The sequence below is a fragment of the Hipposideros armiger genome, unplaced genomic scaffold (genome assembly GCF_001890085.2).
Source record: "Hipposideros armiger isolate ML-2016 unplaced genomic scaffold, ASM189008v1 scaffold_11, whole genome shotgun sequence".
Taxonomy (NCBI): domain Eukaryota; kingdom Metazoa; phylum Chordata; class Mammalia; order Chiroptera; family Hipposideridae; genus Hipposideros; species Hipposideros armiger.
In genome coordinates, this window is record NW_017731361.1 from 3,478,520 (window position 1) to 3,499,142 (window position 20,623).

The window sequence follows — 20,623 nt, forward strand, 5'->3', positions numbered from 1 at the left end:
TGAATTGTTATCTTCCCACACAACTACTTTGTTGTTAGGACTTTTAGAGCTACTACAAAAATAGTTAATAATAATTGCCCCTGCTATATTTTGGTGATATATTTTCAATGACATGTTGCTGTCTTTTTATGAACGTTCATAGTTTCACATTCTAAATTCATGCTAAGCTTGAGGAAAGTAATGCATACACACAGAGAAAAAAAAAAACCAGAGATGGATTGAGAGAATTTCCCATGTGCACTGTAGGCAGATTAATCAGATGAGCTTGATGCTGGTCAGTGCCGAGCAGCCATGAGAGGCAGATCGCAGATTAAGAAGAACAGGGGGGGAAATCATGGAGCTTCCAGAATTCTTTAGATCATAGCTTTTGGAAGCATGTCAAAGAGCTTAGCTTTAAATAGGGATGCTGTAGACATTTGCTTAACAAATTCCTGTGAAGCCCTCTTGGGCCTGGGGTGGACTGCAGATGGTGAAGAGGCATGGAGAGCAGGCCAGGCAAGCTTTGCCACCAGCTATGAGCTGGAAGCTCACGGGAATGACACGCTTATCCTTCCTTTCCTAGCTCAAAGCTCGGGGCAATTTGATACATGAACTCTTTCTGTTTTACACTGACCTGTGTGTTAATTTGTACTTTGGTACACAAGCCTTTAATCTAGGGAGAAAATTATGTCAGAAAAGTGCTTGCTCTTGTGGGATTTTGCCAGGAGAGCACATGATTTTAATAAAGGCAAATTTCTGCCAGACAGTTTCGGAAATCCAGTGAAGGGCCCTAAGACCTACAGCTCCTGAAATTATTACAGTGATGGGGAGAGAGTGTCACGTTGTCATAGCATGGCAAAATGGGGACAAAAATCACTCAACTCTGAAAGTCATCACTGCTGGATCAACCTGTTAAATTCCCATGTCAGGCTTTCTATTTTCCATACCTAGTTACTGCAGATGGCAAGAGAGTCCTGGGGTGCAATAATGCCATGTGCCTTCATTAAATTAGATTGGGGTTGGAGAGGATGAATAAGGAAATTTGCAGTTGCTGACTACCTGCTATATAAAAATGTTCTGCTTTGCAATATATGTATGGTTTCATTACCTGCACGTCATACATTAAACAAACACTTACCAACATCTAGCATATGAGGAAATGAGCTCAGGGAGGTAAAGTGACATACATAGTCACTCCGCTAATGGTATTTTAAGTCATGTCTGTCTAACTCCAAAGGCTGTGCTTTTGAAATAACATACGTAGACAAAAATCCCAATGTTTCTACTCCTTTTGATGTGGGATACTCAGGCATCTAGGCTACCACTAGTTCACCTAGTAGTGTACATTAACTGCTTTTGGAAAAAGAGTAATTCCTGGCATAGAAGTAGGTCACAAATGGGAGGATCAATGAATAAAAATGTTACTACCAAGCTAATATATTTTTATTTGTTTATTTGTTTTACTCTTGGCATAGCCTGTTAAAATCTTTTTAGCTCTGTTCTTTCTCTGATTTCTCCCTCGTTGCTTATCAAACGTCAGCATTTAACACCAGACTCTAATCCTTTGGTGGATTTTACCTCCAGTGAGCTTATTTCACGAGCCACTTGTGCAATGAGGTTTTTGAAGTAACTATTTGGCAATAGGGTAGAGTTTCTCTTTGGAGATTTCTGAAAACCTGATACTGAATGTGGTTGGCACTGCTTTCAGAGTCTCCAAGAAAAGGAACTGAATCTTAAGGTGAATTCTGTGCATTTGTGGTCCTGTGAGTGCTAATGAGTCACTTTGAGTGCTCTGGGCAGATTTGTCTAACAGTGCCCCAGTGGGACCAGTTGGCACAAGATGTGGAAATCACAAAAGACTAGCAAAAAGGAGTTAAGTTTGCATTTACTTTCACTTATTTTAAGTCCATCTGTAGTCACCAAATCTTCAGATATCTCTGTCATTGTGTGTACCTACTTACCCTAATTCCAGATACAGGGACCTGAAAGAGTTAATCCTTCTCTTTAAGTGACACCTAATTTGTTTTCCCCAGGACTGACTTTTCTCTCCTATGACTCTATCCTGGATTAGAATTTATACTTAGTGTAAAGAGACATGGTGGTGGTGAATTATAAAAAGTGCACAATAGAGCCGGTCGAGTGGCTCAGTTGGTTAAGAGCTTGCTCAAGAGTGCAAGCTCTGAGCAACAGTGGTTCGATTCCCGGCCAGAGCTGAGCTGCCGCTGAGCTGCAAACAGGTAGCAGGATGACTTGGCTGAAAAAAAAAAAAGTGCACAATGGCCAGAATAGGCAAACAAATTGTGTCTGTGAACTTCTATTCTACTGTTTCACCCTCTGATAGACACCTCTGAGTGGGTGGGGCTGTTTTGTTTTGCCATTTCCATATTGGTCATAGGACTGTTCTTCTGAGAAAAGGTTAATTTCTTTGGTCTGATAATACAATCATTTCTTTAAATTACCTCCTTCCTCCCTTTTTCTACAGATCTGCTGAACCAGATGGAATTATGGTAGAACTCTTCTCTGTCTCATTATCTTGTACATATTCTGACTGATGAAGAAATCTGTTTATTGTAGCTTGAATGTCATTGGCCTACCCTTTCCTCTGACCCAGGAGTGAGCCGTCATATGGGCATCTGGTCTACCTCAGAACACTCTGCAGGGACACAGTCTGGCACATTATAAATTGTCTATTGGCATGCTGTCTGCTTGACAGAGGAGCAGAGTCAGTTCTGGATACTTGCCTTGGTTGGCCACCAATTTTTACTCTCAATGAAAGGTTAGGATGATGTTAGTCTGCAAACGTTTGAGGAAGAATATTGCATCACCAAGCCCAGAAGTTTAGCTAAATTTAATGGGGATTTGCAGGTGTCTTTGAATCTGACTTTTGTAGGACTTCACCTGGCTCAGTGTTCCTGTGCATATTATAATGTGAATATAAATTTAGCTTACTCATATGATACTATTTTGAGCATTATAATCTTTAATCATGATTTCAAAAATCAAAGGTCAAGAGAATTCCTTAGCAGTGTTTTAAATTGGCTAGCCTAAATATTATACAAGTTTTCTTCTTTCAAGAATTTGAACTTGAGAAATGCAAAGAACGATCCAACATTGCAAAAGTGAAGAGAAATGTTAGTTCCTTGGCACATAAGCAACATCAGTTCCTTTTTGGTCTTGCAGGGTCAGAGCTCTGGGCTCCAGGGAAGTGAAACTGTGAGCGAGAGAGTAACTGCTGTGTTAGCAGGCTGTGCATCCAGAATTAAGCAAACCTAGCATTTTGTGTTGTACTAAAACCTATTAGGTATGTTTTAAAGTCATGTTTATTTTACTTTCCTGCCCTGTGGATTAGGGCTTCAGAGGGAAATTAATGACTTCAGAGGGAAATGTTTAACCTAGAATTCTCAGATTTATCATCTTCTCAATTTGCTTTACTTGACTAACATGTAACATAACAATGATAATTTTAAATGTTACATTCCTTTTTGCTTTAATAACCAACAGTTTATATATTCGTTTTCTATTGCTTTGTAACAAATTACCACCAATTAGTGGTTAAAAACAACACTCATTTATTATCTCAGAGTCCTGCATGATATGACTGGGTTCTCTGCTCAGGTTTCCATAGGCTGAAATCAACATGGCAGTAGGGCAAAGTTCTCTTCTGGAAGCTTTGGGAAGAACCTACTTTCAGGCTTATTCAGGTAGTTGGCAGAATTCAGTTCCTTGAGGGCTAAGATCCCCACTTTCTTATTGGCTGGACGTCACTCCCTCTTCCTAGAGATTGCTCTCAGGTCCTTGCCCCATCGCCTCCTCCATCTTCAGTGCTAACAATGGAGAATCTTCTCTCATGTGAAATTTCTCTCATGCTTCAAATCTGATACCTGTCCCTGATCTCTAGACCCAGGTTTAAAGGGTTCATGTGATGAGGCCAATCCCACCTGGTTGATCTCCCTTTCTTAAATCCAGTTGTACCATATAATATTATCTAATCATGGAGTAAGATCCATCATGTACAGTCTTGGAGATTTTTCAGGGCATTTATACTAGGGTGTAGGGGTCTTGGGGGCCATCTTAGGATTCTGCCCGTCATAGTTTAGATCAATGTTCACAGAATATCATTGTGAAAAATCTACAGTGGATCCATCCTTAACAGAGTCCTGTTGAGAGGGAAAAGGAGCTGCTCCACCTAGTCTCATTTCTCGGAGGGCCATTTATTGATAGCTTCAACATGGTAGCGTATCATTTCCTGAGTAGTCCTATGAGTGTATGAATGACATAGGGTTGTTTTGTTGTTGTTGTTGTTGTTGTTTTTAAAGATTTTATTGGGGAATTGGGGGATGGGAACAGCGTTGGGGAATCGGGGAAGGGGAACAGGCAAGTCCCTGTCCCTTTGTTCCTCAGTCTAGTTGTGGAGGATGTCGCTTCACTGGCTCATGTTGGCACCATCATTGCGCTCTTCCCGGGCGAGGCAGATTGGTCTTCGGCCTCTGGATGGTTGCTCATGGCGGCTCTTGACAGCTCATGCCAGCTGCTGGCCGCTTACACTGACTGTCAGCCACTCACGGTAGCTTACGGCAGCCCACTGCAGCTCCATTGCAGCCTAGGCCGTCGCCAGTGACCCACAGCAGCCCAGCTCCAGGTCAAGCCATTGTTCTTCATCTTATCTGTAGAGGGTGCAGCATCACTGGCCCTCATGTGGGAGCTGAACGGGGCCCCGCTGCTCAGAGCTGACATCCCAAGCCAACTCTTAACCAACGTGCCACTCGGCCGGCCCGACATAGGGTTTTTTTTAAACATTTTATTTTAAATCTGTCTTGGAAGAGGTGAATCACTTCAAATATTCTATGGTATAATTAATAAATAATGTTACAGAATAAACTAAATCTTTGCTATAATTTTGATAGAAACTTAAATGGGTTCTTGTTCTTTAATAATACTGCATCACCCATATGGACTACCTAATTCACTTTCTCCACATCTGGAGTTTAGTGACTATTATTCTACTAATAGTCAACGTTGTAACAACAGAACATTCTGGGGCTTTTCACGAATAGAAATTAAGCAGAGTCCTGGGATGTATCATCCAAGTATTGGGTATGTCTCGATTGTGTCAGGTGTCTCAGAAGTCGGCCTTTCAAGTTGAATTTTTCCAAGTTTAATCGAATTTGGATGAAACCAATGGTCATTTTATTACTTTTAATTTTGTATCATTTTAAAATAAAGCAATATCTGGGAAACTCAGAAGGAAAAAAAGAGAAAAAAGAAAAATATATATATCATTCCATGTAAATTTATTTAAAACACAGACTTTCACATTAGGGAAACATGACTATCATTCAAATCTACCAATCAGGCAAGTAACTTAATCTCTCCAAAGCTCATATTTCTTGTTTTTATAATTTAAGTACAGTAATGTTGCCCTTGCATGATAGTTCATTTATTCAAAAACATTATAAAAACCTACCAAATACCTAAACCCTGCTAGGCTCTGAGAACATAACTATGTATTATGAATATCTGAGGATATTCATATCTTTTATGAACAAAACAGATATAATCCCTTTTATAGAATTTATAGTCTGACAAAGAAAGTGTTAGGATAAATGCAGTAAAATATATAAAGTACTTATCCTGTTTCTAATGTAATATGGATACTTAAAACATTAATTACTTTCTACTTTACCTTTTCTGTGCCTGATCTTATAGCCATAAGATATCTCATAACTATGATTCTGGCAAATGAATCTTAGAAGCATCTTGCTGCGGATGGACTATTCTAGAAAATAGAAGTATGATAAATTAAATGTTATTGAGGAAGTGAGTTTATGTAATGAACTGAATTTCCTGGTCAGTCCTGCTAGAACTGTGCCATTCAGCAAAATGCGGTTGATGATTTCATTCCAAAGATCAAGTTGCAGCAATTTTCATCATGAATGTTACCCAATCATTGAAAAACTGGCAACATCGACTCAACAGATGTCAACGTCTTTCTTGAAGGCAGGTTCTCACAGCTGACAAGCTGACACTAGTGCTGCTGATGGTAAGGGGAGAGATGGTGATGATATGATTTGTAAAAAGTATTTCAGTCATATTTCCAGATTTTACAAAATTATTTGCAAATATGTTCTCTTCTGTTCCCTCTAGCACAACTGGTAGAAAATGGGAACCCCTTCATTTTGTCTGTAGTTTTATGCTACTTTATATGGTTTTTAGCATTTTGTAAACTTAAAAACCAAGGATGGAACAACTTGAATAGTTATATCTTGCCAACAGAGTGGAAGGGGTCCAGAGAGGGCAGTTAGTGTATGGGGACATTTGAAGGAAAGTATTCTAGAGTTGTAGCTTTCTGTGGGCCTTGACTTTGGCAAAGTCTTTGAACACCATTTAGCCATTCCAGAGTCTATCTGGAAGTTGAAGTGCTGATCACTTCTTTGGATGTTATGAAGAAGCGTGTTTATGAAATATTGTGCATCCCGTGAATGAACTATAAGAATGATAAGAACAAGAATTATTGACTATTGAAATAGTTTATTGATATTACAGTAGCTTTGTGTCTACCCAATATGATAATTATGATCCAGAGGGAAATATAGAATACAAACTCTGTCTGCTCATCTTTCCACTCAAATAGACCTCAGGTTTTTTTTTCCTCTGCCCCATGAAAACCCATCAAGAGGAACATCTATCTCAGGTTTTTCATAATAAAATTTGTGCTAATTGACACAAGATAGTGATGGTCATTAATTTTTGTCCCCATTGATTCCTGAGTAACTTCTCCTCAGCACGTAACTCCCTGAGCAGTCTTTAGGTGCCCATATGTTCCTGTTTGTCCCCTCCACTTTTGATTGACTGTAGACACAGGGTAACGGAGCTTTTCAACACATAGGTGGTGCAGAGTGAGCCAGGCTCTTCTTAGGTGTCAGCTATTCCCTGTGAAACAATGAGAGCTTAGTGAACAGCAACTGAGTGAGGAGGCAAAGCACTCAGAGGAGCAGAGAACAAGTCCAATTTTATGAAAACGGTTATGTAGCAAAACAAGGTCAAACGCCACCATGCTTTGTTTTCTTCTCCCTAGCATTCCTCTCCCATCAGCAGAAGAGGCGGTTATCATTTGCTGGCATTATGACTGGGCACATCCGTCCTGGGTCAAACATGCTGCAGTCTGCAAAGCCAGCAGCAGATTGCAGTCCCCTGCAGTCCAGCCAGACCAGCAGAATGTGTGCAGTTGTGTGCCTTGTTATAGCTGGAACACCAAATTGGGACGCCCCTTAGGGCATTCGAGGACAAAAACAATGAAAGCTTTTCCTGTCTCACAACAGACTGCCCTTCCCCAGTGCTGCTTTCAGAACATAGACCCGTTTGAGGCAAGGCAAAGCCCACGATGGTCCTCACAGCATCATTAAATCTGGTTTTCCATGATATTTTGCTTGTGCGAAGATGCTGACAAGCTAATTTAATGTTCTCCTGAAATGCTATATGTATGGTTTACCATACCAACTCTTTCCCAGTTGAATTAGTGCCTTACTTGAAAAGTACCAAAGTGATGAGATGTACCTTTAAAACAACATTTAAAATAAAATACTAAAACATATCACTTCTTTATCCCATTTTCAAATTAAAAAAAAAAAGACAAATGTGCTCCTATTCAGGTTTTAATTAAGATATTGTGAGATTTAAGTAGGATAATAAATGAAATAAAAATTGAAACTCAGTGTAATTTATTAGAGTTGCACATGAAATGGCTCCTTGAATACTTTTTTAAAGATGCATGGAAATACTTAAGAAGCAACTAAGCAGTTAACATCATCACTGGGAGCTCATTGTTTGGCCACAGTAACAAAAACTCCCTTTGTGATTTTGCAGCCACGACAGCCCAATCCTGACTGGCGTTACTCTGCCTCCCTGAGAGCTGGAATGCACAGGTATGTATTTCCTTCACTCAGAAGTAACTTGAACTTTGTATGGCTCAGATAAACTGTGACTGTGTAGGCCGGAAGCAGCTGTCAAAACTGAGAAACTTTAGACACTTTGCCAAAGGAATGCAATTATTTTTGTCTCTGTGTCTATTCCTTGAAACATTGGAAGTGGTCAGTGCCAAATGCTTATCAAATGCTGCCAAATAAGAGTCTCCTGTTAAATCACAGAGACAGACTGCTGTGTACTTTCTTTAATCAGAATTTCTATAAGGAAGTAATTTCAAGTTCCTCCATCTCTTCTCCACCTATAATTTCTGTCCCTCCCTTAAAAATTATAATTAATACGGATGTTTTTGGACTTGAGTACATTATATATATGTACATGTTGTCTATCTTGGTTTTCTATCAAACATTGATTGTTATATCCTATCAACCACCATAATTTCAATTATTCTTGTTCATGTTCACCCCTATTTGAGTCTCTTTATTTTTTCCATCTTGTGGTTATCATATGGCCATCAAGGGCCAAGGCTCTTCAGAGAATGAGTCACGTGAAGGGCCTTTATTAAATATCTGGAGACCAAATCTAGCTTACTTTAAATTAACCTAGAGTAATAGCATTACTCTAAGACTCAGATTAAATATAATTTTGCTTTCTCTACTTTGTGTCTTTGACAGTAATTGATTAGCTACCGTTATTCCCAGAGCTGATCTAGTATCCATGCCATGGGGCCAAATAAAAGATTCTTTATTTGTGAATGTCTTTGGAAACCAAATGGAGAGGACCAAGAAACTAATGACTACTACCACCAAAAGGATTTAGTTTTAAAGAAGAAATAAACTTCCAACTTAAGACCCTCAAAATATCTGGGCAACTCTTAAGTTGATCTTCACCAAACCTAGATCAATTTCTGAAGAGAGGGCTTACGAAGTATGTGTTGAATTAATGAAAAATTAGTTTTAGTCCATTAAAACATGCATTCAATTAAAATAAATTAGCATATTTCACGCATTACAGTACAAATTGAGCAGAAATCATTATAATGGCTGCTATTTCTGAATGAGAAGTAACCAGTGAAGGGCTGAAGATCGTAGTTAGCTTGGTGGGATGTCACATTGGAACATGGGTCATAATTTGAGGCCAGAAACATTATGCAGATGCTAGAATACTAGGTATCAGAAGGATTCTTTATGTGTGTTAGAGACCAACTCTGCTTTTCCCTGCATCTGAGCTATTGGGGTAAAGCCACGCAATAGGAAAAAGCATGGTTTACCATACCAACTCTTCCCCAGTTGAGTTACTGCTTTACTTGAAAAGTACCAAAGTGATGAGATGTCTCTTAAAAGCGACATTTAAAATAAAGTACTAAAATATATCACTTCCTTATCCCAATTTCAAATAGAAAAAAAAAAAGACAAATGTGCTCCCATTCAGGTTTTAATTAAGATATTATGAGATTTAAGTAGGATAAGAAATGAAATAAAAATTGAAGCTAAATGTAATTTATTCTTTAAAATGTAGTACATTGACTATATATTAGAGTTCTAAACTTAGATAATACTCATGTTTTTCACACATGTGCTTAGCTTCTTTGGCCTTTCCAGCCGCAGACATCATGTAACTGTTCCTTTGAAAATTTTGCTTTGAGTTGAGCTGGTTCGAGGGTAGTTACATCTTCAGAATTAATCTGAATGAACCCATATAATTTGCTGATAGGATCCAGGAACATCTGAAGCATATTAATATTTGGGGAAAAGAGGAGATTCTAGGGTATAGAAGAAGGGAAGAATAGCAATAGGGCAGAGCTTAATGATTGAATTTTCAAAGAGTAAGAGAATATTGAACTTATAGATGGCCCTCCCCCACAATAATTCAATTTTGTCTGCTCTGTTGCCTCATATAATCCCATTCAGATGGTAGTATAAGTTTTATATTAGTAACTTAATTTTCAAGATGAACCAAGGTCTAGTTTAGAAGAGTCCTCTAATTTTGGTGAGAGTTCCTTGGATGATATTTACTCTTAAGGTCCCATTTCTTCCTTCCTTCATTAATCCAACAAATATTTGAGGGTCTAATATGTGCTAGCATTAGACATACACAAATGACTATGATGTTCTCTCTGCTCTTGAGTAGTTTATGTTCTATCTCTACTTGCCTCTAACTGTCTCCCAATTCATGTCTCACTCTCTGCCATATTTCATGGTGAATTGATCTCTTCTGAACTGGGGTCCATGAGTGGTGGTGTTAAGGTTCCTCTAGTCCCAGGAAATGTAGGGTGGGTCAAAAATAAGGTTAAAATTAATTGGGTAGCCAAATTGGAATAATACTACAGTTATCAGCAGATAATTTTTGTGTGTTTCCTTTTTTGCTATAGAGAATCCAGAAACAAGAGAACCAGCAAGAGGGACTTGGGCTTTTGAGAATAAGCTCTCCTCATCTGCTTCAGCATTGAGATGTTCAAATGGCACTAGCCCTCTGATGGGCTTCTAGTTAGATTAAATGAATACCACAGCATTAATGAAAACCAAAATTGCCATAAAGATAAAACATGTTTATTGCCTGAATGGTAGAGCAGGCCGTGAGTCAACAATGCTTTTGCAGTTTCTGCAAGGTGACTGCTCAGCAGTAATTGCTCCTGATCAAGCATGAGTAGAATATGTTAGCTGCAGTCCTTCCTCCAGAGATGTAAGCATTTTCTGAGGGTGGAAGGAGATCTGGAAAGGCATTGATGGTCTGACCATTATTTGGGTCTGTGTGTTTACTCAGCTCTGTGCACCTGGAGGAGGCTGGCATTCTACGGGCTGGTCCAGGAGGGCCTGATCAGCAGTGGCCAACAGTATCCAGTGCAACACCAGGTAAAGACCCAGGGTCTCTCCCTTCTTGCTTGGGTTAAAGGAAACAATCATGTGACCTGTTTTTGTAAGATCAGGAATGTTAATGGCTTTCTTTTTATTCTTTCTTCTTTTCTTTACATGCATGATTATTTTGATTTTCTACTTAATGTCCTTCAAGAGTTGAAAACAGATAATATAAGGGTGTGTGTGTGTGTGTGTGTGTGTGTGTGTGTGTGAAGTTATATTCTAAAATAAAATAACTAGGTAACTTTCAAATGCTTAGGTTCTCTGAGTTTCACAGAAAAGATTTTGGGGCCTTATGCAGAGAGAGAACATTGTTAGCAAAGATCTTTTGGTTGAAGACAATGGAAACCCTCTCAAAGTAGTGAACAAAAGGGAGATAGGTAGGTAGGTGGGTAGATGGATAGATTGATACATGGTAGATAGATAGAATGGCGTTTCTCATGGAAGCAGAAAGTTATCAGAGCCAAGGCGCCACTCTCCTTGACTCCTGACAAAGTCAGACCTGCTTCACTCCGCACTCTACATCATTCTGCAAACTGACTTTATTGCCTTGACATGCACGTTGCCCAACGCAACCACTTCACAGTTTCTTAGTTCAGAGGACCAATTCCTTATCCAAACTTTCAGAAAAAAGAATCTGCCAGGTTGGATCAAAAACCCAATGGCTGGGTGAGCGCAGAAAAATTGCTTAAAGTCCCATTTTCTTAGTTTCCTTATTCTTGCCCAATCACTACAGCAGTGTCATATCATAAAAATACGGCTTTGGAGGTTCATCCCTGTGGCAGTTTTCAGAAAGGATTGTGGAGGCCGGAAATGGTGTCTACCATAATCCTCTATGAATAGAACATTATGATGATGATAATAGTTAGGAATTATTGAGCCATGATATACCCAGACACTGTGCCAAGCACATTACATGCATGATCTCATTTATTCCTCATGACAATCTTGCAAGGAATTTACTATATCTATTTTATAGATGAGAGACTAGAGACACAGAGAGGTTAAGAAACATACCCAGGTTCATGTAGTTTGTAAGTGGCCGAAGTAGGATTCAAAGCCAAGTGTGTCTAGCTCCAAATCCAAATGTATCTAGCACTTACATTCAGAACATGGCTGGCTTGCAAGAATCTATCCAAATTCAAATACATACACACATACATAACAGATGACATAAGTGTGTGGGTAAAAAGTACTTTCCAAAAATAATCAGGTGCCTTTCAAATGATTAGACTATCCAAGTAACATGTGCAGCTAAGGGCCCGTTTTTGCTGGCAACTCTAAGGGCTTTCGTTGCTTCTAATCAGCTAGCATTTGCTATTTATGAATGTTGCATAATTCAACTAAAAGTCACATTTGTCAAAAAATAAATGCACAAGTTAAAGCAATTCATTAGAGGGCTAATATTGCCAGATGGCAAGGGGAAGAACATAAACCAGTTCATTGACAAATCTGCAGCCTCAATGCCAATGATGGAGTGATGAAGTGATGGAGGAGAAAGTGGGTTTAAACTGCCAAGTATCACAGGATGGGGAGGTACCTGGAAAGGTGAGAACTACCCAATGAAAGTGGCCACATGAAATCATGTCCTGCTATCCTGTTCTCATGTCAAGGTTTTTCTTGTTCTAGAGGCTTCGTAGGTCAGTCTGGTGAGCCAAGAACCCTTTCATTGATGATGCTGATTGGTGTATATTCCTAAGAACTGTCTGTTGATTATTTCATTTGCATCTGGCCCAGGTGTCTCCTTCAGATTCAAAAGAATGTTAAAAACCCATTTTTTTGACAGAAGATAGGGGAGGAGTCTCACTGCTCCCCTTTCCTACTGTCTCAACCCCTCTTGTATAATCCCTTCCCTCCAGGACTGTGCCTGGCCAATGACTCATGAGTCACAGTCCTCATGGACTGAGGTGGACAGAGCTTACATCTGCCAATTACCCAATAGGTGACCCACCCATACTTTTCAACATACCTCCAATGATAGGAAGTTAAAGAGATGCTCCTTCACCTTCTGCTCTGTCCTTTTGGTACTTTTAGGTTTTAGGACTCAACATATGTTCTGCACTGGAAGGAATATGCATAAAGATTAAGGTTATGATTTGGAGTCAGATCTGAATTGAGTTACAATTCCAAACTTACTTACTGGGTGAGCATAAGAAAGTTGCTTAAATTTGTGTTTTCTTAATTACACCATCCATAAATTGGGTATAATAATAACACCTGTCTGATCGAGTTGCCATGATAATTAAAGCAGAAAGAGCTGAATGTAGTGCTTGACATATATTAATAAACGTCTCATCATTTTACTCTGTTTTTGCTGGGTTACTTTTGTGTGATCTATGATGCGGCCTTGGCTGGTAACCTGGTGGCCAGAATTCAGCAGTCCTTGCTTTTAGGCCTAGATACAGACCCTCTAAGGTTTTCTGGGTCATCTTGACATCTGTACAGTTCAATCACCTCTCAGCTGCCCTCTTAGAGGTGAAATGGGGAGGATTTATTAGTTCGGCCTGAATAAAAGGAAAATGCTTCAAAAAACTTGGCTGTTTCCAGTCCCAAGTAGAGCCTGCCTTTCATTGATTCTGTTCTCCTTAGTGCTTCATGATGAAGATGCAGCTGCTTCCAAAAGCCTTCCTCTCGGTGCCTGAGTCTCCATACGCTTGTATCTGAGTTTTTCTCAGGAACCAGTGCCTTCTCTTACCAACCCTACAACAGCTGCAGTCGTGGGCATAAAGGGAGAGAGGCCTGCTGTGCAGTATCCTCACTCACACGTGTCCTTTGCAGTTGTTTTTCCTCCAAAGATGAATTCTCCTGCTTTGTCACTAAACTTCATTTATTTTCACAGCTCAGAAAAGCCTAGGATAAGATGTCATGCTCTGAAGGGATTAATGGGGACATCACCAGGTGATGTTTCCTGCAAGATAAGTAAGGTAGGCATTAAATCCGTTAATCCTGATTACTGGCCTCTGTCTCCAGCCTGGCCTCCATGCAAGCAGACCTGGACTGCCGGCTTCTTACTTCTTTAGCAGCTTCCTGTGAGACTGAGCAGAGAAAGAAAATGAGCTAAACAGGAAGTGCAGGACATACAGTCACAGCCTCTTCTCCAGATGGAGGAATGTATGTTGGGGAGAGGGGCATTAAAGGGCCAGTCCATTATGTTTGCAGCTCTGACTTTCTCCATATGAATGTTCTGCAGAGGTTTTAATGAGTGCCCTCGTGTGCCCAGTGCCTGGAGGTAATCCTGAGAGGTTATGAAAGACTTCCAGGCTTCAGGGCTCCAGGCTGCTTAGCTACCTCCTGTTGGTTCACTCAGGCTTCTCTTTCTACATTTCATGGGATCTCAGGACTTACCTAAGGCAACAAATTATTTTTGGAGTAGGACCTATTCACTATTTTCAGAAGAGCTCAGGGAATTCCCAAACACACAGACAGCACTGCCAAAAATAACTACAGCCTGTCAAGCAACACTCCAGGGGATTGGGGACTGAACAGTGAAAGATTAATTAGGTAGGTGAGGCAACTAAGGTGATCAGGCTTAGTTAGGGAACCTTAGTTTAGAGTGACAAGCAGTGGCCCTCCAAGGCTGGTGCCAGGAGCAGCAGCACTAACCATACCTCCAGAACCAGAAACTCTCAGGGTGGGGCCCGGCCATCGGTGCTTTAACAAGCCCTGCATGTGACCCTGACGTACCCTAAAGTTTAAGAGCTGGTCCAGGGGGTCACGGGTAGATATCCCTGAGGTTGTCTGCTGTCTTTGGAGGCTCAGAAGCCATGCAAGGAAGCATCTGCTTCTGGTTCTTGCAAGAAGCAGGAAGCCTTTCCCCATGTCAGGGAGAGAATCACTAACAGCTCAGGCTCTGGGTCAGAGTAGCTCTTTGGATTCTAGTCTTGCCACTCAGCAGGTGTATGTCCCTGGGACCATTACTTAGCTTTTCTGATTCCCAGTTTCTCTCCTTATAAAATGGAGATAAAAGCAATGTCTACCGAATAATAGGGTTGTTGCAAGAATTGAATGAGATCGGACACACGTATTACAGAGCCTGGAGAACTGTGTTTACTAAATGGTAGCTATTTTGATGAATTTTCAAGGTATGGGTCTATCCTTGAGCTTCAGAATGTAGGTCTGAGTTGTTCTGAGTTGTCTCTGTGAAAAGGCTCTATTATACAGATTCTTTTTTTTTTTTTTTTCAAGAACCTGTCTTTTTGTGTCCTTGGGGGATGTTTTTGTCCTGGTTTGCCACATCTCTTTGCTCTGTGGAAAATGGACACAGCTTATGTGTCCTAGTTTTAAAGAGGCGTTCGGGCTCTTATTTGTCTTAGGGATTCCTACCTCTGAGACAAAATCAACTCCCCCTAGAGGGCCTCCATAGAGGCTCCATCTCTGATTTTTCCCCAGAAAGAAGCCATGATCCTTAAGGTTTCTTGGAATCCATTTAGGAAAACTGCCAACATGAATTTTTCCACTTCATGAGTGAGTGCAGCCTCAGGCCTTGTTCGAGAATTTAGAAAGCATGCCGTTCCACTAACCTGCTCACCCTCAATTTCAGCTGTTGTCATGGCAATGATAGTTCTGGGAGGTGTGTGCAAATCCTTATTAGGAAAAAAAATGAGATCAGCGGTCTCTGTGGGCGGGGCAGTTCCCTCTGGTCAGCACCCTCCACTCTCACCTTGCATCTCATTGCCCAGGAGAGCCAGCCTGGCTCTGGGGTCTCTAGCTGAGGAAAGTGAGGCCTTTAAGATTCCTTTTACTTTTTAGCGGTGTGGAAGTCATCGTGTCTGTCAGAGTCCTCTCTGTAGCTTATGTTATATGTTCTGACCTGGAGAGAGGAGGGAGCCAGACGATGTGGAAGGGGAATTAGAATCCTCTACCTAGCCATGAATCTTAAGTCTTTGCTGCTCCATCCATCCATCTGTGACTTTCTTCATCTCCTTCTTAGAAGAACACTCTGCACCTTCTATTTTTAATGGTCTTGGAAATAAACTACTGAAGTGAAGACTTCCTGGTTTTTCTGAAATTAAACATGTCTGTGTGATAAAAGGATTCTGATGTAGTTCTTTCCCTCCACACTTTAGTTTGTGTTTTTCCTACACTAAATCTCCCAGGATTGGTAGCCCTGGACAAATGTAGTCAGGGCTGGAGCCATGCTACATAATAAACGAATTTTTTCTCTAACACTGGCCCAAAACAGAGACCATGTGCCTCTTGAAAATCCGAGCCCATGTGCACTCAGATGTGTGCTCCTGGACAGGCTGCTTACAGACTGCAGTTCCCTCCAAATCCCACAGATGCGGAGAAGCAGCTGAGGCAGGGTCAGGAAATGGAGACTCTGTTTACAGTGTGTTCGGTTATCACTGATCCCTCTAATGTGCCGTTAGAGCAGTACAACCTGGCCCCTAAAAACTTCATCATGAGAAACAACTTTTGAAGATGTCTTAGAAAAATAATGCACCTTATTCTTCAGTTGTTTAAGAGTGTTGCACAGGACAGGAGAGTTTCCAAATTACCCACCCCCCTTCTAGCTTTCTCTACACCCCATCTTTTGTAGCTGACTTTTTAAGCCTCTTATCAAAAGGGAAATTCAAGTTTCTACCGGGGAAATCCCAGTGTCACAAAGGGCCAAGGAAGGGGGGTCACCAGCTCTGCCACCTGGCTCTGCTCAAAGATGACAAGCTACCTGTGTGTTTGAGAGCTATGTGGGGAAGAAGTGGGAAAGATTGCTTGGATTGCTGGAATTGGTGGGCTTGGAGCTCTTGCCTGAGAGGTGCTTAGACAAGAAGGACCTACTTAGGACCTGAGCTGAGGGCAGAGGAGTAGTGATAGCATGTAATTCATTTAAGCTTGCAGCTCCAGCAAGCTTTGCCCTCAGCCTCACTGATTCTAGTAAACTAGAAATGCAAGTGTGTCCCCAGAAACAACAAGGATCTTTAATGACAAATATTTTCAGAGGAACTCAGCCCAGATTCCAAAAGAACTTGAAAAGTTCATTTTCACAGAGGCAATCAACTTTGCAGTTGAGAAGGTCATTGCCTAATCTGGAGAAACATATTCAGGTCAAGCACTGCTGGAGACTAGGGGCCTCTAGGGAAGGGTCACAGAAGAGAGCTAGCTCATTGCCAGGAAGCCTGGAAGTGAGCGTGTGGTTCAGAGAGGAGCCTTTCTCTGCCTCAGCACTTGGAGCTTGTTACCTACAGTCAGGAAAAAAGAGGGGGAGCAGAGATCGATGCTGTTCCTCTCATGTCTCAGTGAGACCAAGAGTTTGCTCAGCAGCAGCCCTGCTTGGTATAATCTATCTCCAAAGGAGTGGACGAGGTGAAGGATAGGAGAAGGCAGTCGTGAGGATGGTGATACCAAAGAAAATTAGAGAAAAAAGGATGTTTGTGCTGGTATTAAAACAGGAAATTGAGAGCTTTCTGGAAATCAGAATCAAAAGGTATAACTCTAGAGGGTTAGGATATGAAAAGGTAACTTTTAGGAACCAAATTTGAATCTACAAGAGAACAGGGATGATGAGAAGTTTATTGTTAATAGAGTTGTGGCCCTCGATTGCTGAATCCCAAACAGAGCACCCTGGGCCTCCAGACTATAGGCTACCATTGAATGTAAAAAAGCGACCAAACGAACTCAAAAAATAAAGCCTGCTCTGTACAGAAGGTTTGAACGAACGAGTTTGTTGTTGATGGTCCAAGAAAGTTTACTTCCATCATTGGGCCAATCCTGTGTCCACTTACTTCCTGTGTCAGCTTATTTCCATCACTGGGCCAACCCTGTGTCCACAGCTGTTGCTCTAGGTGGCATCATGGGCCAAGCTGAGTAATAAGGCCTGAGGCTGCACTTCTCTCATCTTTTTTGACCCTGCATCATAGATTCTGCCTTACCCAAGAGCTCATGCATCACATCTCAGTTCTTATAATCACCTGAGGTCACTTAAAGGTCTGGCAACACTGGAAGCCTCAGCCAGTGTGAATGCTGCATGTCAGAGGGTTTTGGGAGGAGAAGGGCATCACCAGGTATATAACCATCCCAGAGCTGGACTCCTTTGAGCCTGTGAGCTTGGCTCTGGGTTTGATGATGAGCCATGGAATACAGAGTTCCCTTCTCTTAGCCAACGCCTATTAACAAGGAAGTGTGTATATTTGTGTCAGTGGGATGGTCTTTGTTGTTGAAGTTTCAGAGTCTTTAAATCCTGTGCTGTTGTCCCCTGGGTTGTAGAAATAGTCTTTTAGAACAAGAGAATGGAAGACTTAATAATAGCTACTATTTAATGAGAACTTTGACATGCACTTTACATGCATTGCCTACTTAAGCAAGAGAGAAGTATTTTATTATTATTCATGTTTTAGATAAGAAAAGTGAGGCTCAGGATTCAAGTGACTTCTTTTCAATCACACAGTGTTTGTTGGTCACCATTATATTCCCAGTGTCTAGCACACAATGGTGCTTAGTAAATACTTTGTTGAATTCATTAATGAATTCAATGGCAAAGGCAGTATTTGAACCCATGTCTGCCTGCCGCTGAACCCTGTACATTTAACTAACACACTACTGTCACTTTATCCAACATGCCAGGTGAAGGGAATAGTTTGGTAACTTGGAGCAGACTGTTCACTGAGTTCCAGGCTGACTGTAAGGTCTGTATTAGTTTCCCATTATTGCTGTAACAAATTACCATAACCTACATGGCTTAAAACAATATAAATTTATTATATGACAATTCTGGCAATCAAAAGTCCAAAATGAGTTTCAGGAGCCTAAAATCAAGGTGAAAGCAGGGCTGCGTTCCTTCCAGAGGCCCTAGGAAAGGGTCCCTTTCTTGGCCTTTTCCAGCATTTAGAGGCTGCCTGCATTTCTGGGCTCGTGGCTCCTCCCTTCATTTTCAAAGTCAGAAACACAGCATCGGCAACTTTCTCTGATTCTCCGGCCCCCCTCTGTCACCTATAAGGACCCTTGTAGTTACAATGGGCCCACTTGGATAATCCAGAATAATCTATCGCAGGATGTTTAATTCAACCACATCTGCAAAGTCCCTTTGTCATGTAACATCACATTTTCACAAGTTCCAGGAATTAGGACATGGGCATCTTTAGGGGACAGTTATCTGTCTACCACAGGGTCTTTCATGTTCAGGCAGAAATGGCTGTGTGTGTCTCTATGTGTGTATAAATTTCGGTAGAGGGGAAGTAAAATAAGGTGCATATCAGGACCGTGAAAAAGGGGTGGCAATGTAGACTAGACTTTAAATGCTCTTTTTAAATGCTGTTTATTGTCAGAAGTTTGGTGGAGACTAGTTAATCACCTTGCTTTCCCTCCATATCTTAACAAATTAACAATAGATGCAAGGGACTAACTCAGGGATCAAAGTTTAGAATCAAGTTTATTATTGGTCTGGAGAATATGACCTTTAACCTCCCAAATGCAAGGGAAGAAAATGAATGGCAGACCTATCCCTTGATGAGGATGGGGCAGAGTCCTGGGTTGATTACCCAACAGAGAAAGAGAATTTGAGGTGAGGTATGTCATAAAAGAATAAATAGTGACTGTTGATGCTAAATTTGTTCAATCAAGAAGCCCAGTATATTGCAAGTATGATTTACAGTAATCTCCCCAATTAGATAAACAACGTTTCCTTCTTGGGAACAGTAAGGAAGGAAGTGGAACTAAGGGTGAGAGCTCCCTCCCTAGGCTACCCCCAACAGGACAGAAGTATTGGTTTGGTGGGTGTTCTCTTCTTTATGGGCGGAGGTGGAAATGTGGAGACAGGAGGAAAATGGTTCCTAGTACATTATTAAGGGCTAAGAGATTGTTCTGTCCCAGGCTTAAGAGTATTTTTCCAAAAGTTGGGGAGCAGTCAGGAGAAGACAGTACTCTTTGGATCATCCACAGGCTAATCTGGAAGGAGTCAATTAAAGGACATAGTAGCCAGTGGAAAAGTCACTGTTCCTAGAGTGATGCCAGGAGACAGGGGCAAAGCATACTGCCTGTCCTGTATGTATCTAGCATCTGTGTCTAGGTGAAAGCAGATTAAAATGTATATCCATGACCCCGGAAGAAGAAAGTGCAGAACCTGATCGGTGTGTATGTATGTATGTGTGTGTTGGGGGTTGTGGGCAGTGGGGCAAAGGAGGTATTTCAGTCAGTATTCCTAAATCTCACTTGTTTTTCCTCAATGATGCCTCCTGTGTCAGGGTCAGGGGGTCAGGGTGATTATAGGCTGATTTTATGGCTACACATCTACTCAGGATTTGTTTGTTTTTTAGGAGCATTTTCCATAACAAACCTGTTCTCACACAAGCTACCTCCTTGAGGTCCAGACGGGGTAGACACCTCCAAAGCCTAGAGCGTCTCAGCACTCTCAGCAGCTCTGATTTAGGCTTAATTAGCCCTCATGCCTCTGATAGTGATTAGGCATGAGACCCATGAAAGAACTTCCTTGGAGGTCAGCATCCCTTGCAGGTTCCTTGTGTCACCAAGATGTCCATCCAGCTGCTGTCCCTGTAGTCTGCAGTCAATGGGGTGGTGTTTAGTCAACGTCCATTCCCTTCTATTGGACCAAGTATAAATTGAGTCTAAATATCTGCCTTAGGGGAATTTCTTTAGGGAGGATAAGCTCTTAAATATGCTCCCTCTAAATCTCTAGATTTAGAGATATAAATTAGCTGCCTAGGTCTTTTCTCACTCAGGGTCACAACCTTGCCCCCAGGATGCTAGACTTGTAAATGATTGTGATTTGAAGGGCACTAGAAAGATCCTTACAAAACCCACCTCACAGGCAGGGCCCTAGAACTCCACCTTAAACCTTAAACCACCACCACCAGCATTCTTTTTAAAATCCTCATTCATTCATATTCTTTCTCTCTCTCTCTCTCTCTCTCTCTCTC

General features: G+C 41.1%; 1 protein-coding gene across 6 annotated transcripts in view; it reads left to right on the plus strand.

Moving 5' to 3' along the window:
• Positions 1–20,623, plus strand: part of LOC109393433 (protocadherin alpha-C2) — a 186,654-nt gene that overhangs the window by 148,511 nt on the left and 17,520 nt on the right. For all 6 annotated transcript variants that reach the window (XM_019662664.1, XM_019662668.1, XM_019662653.1 and 3 more), the window contains 2 exons: positions 7,843–7,901; positions 10,663–10,751. In XM_019662664.1, coding sequence (XP_019518209.1) covers positions 7,843–7,901; positions 10,663–10,751 — 148 coding nt within the window. The remainder of the gene's footprint in view (positions 1–7,842; positions 7,902–10,662; positions 10,752–20,623) is intronic.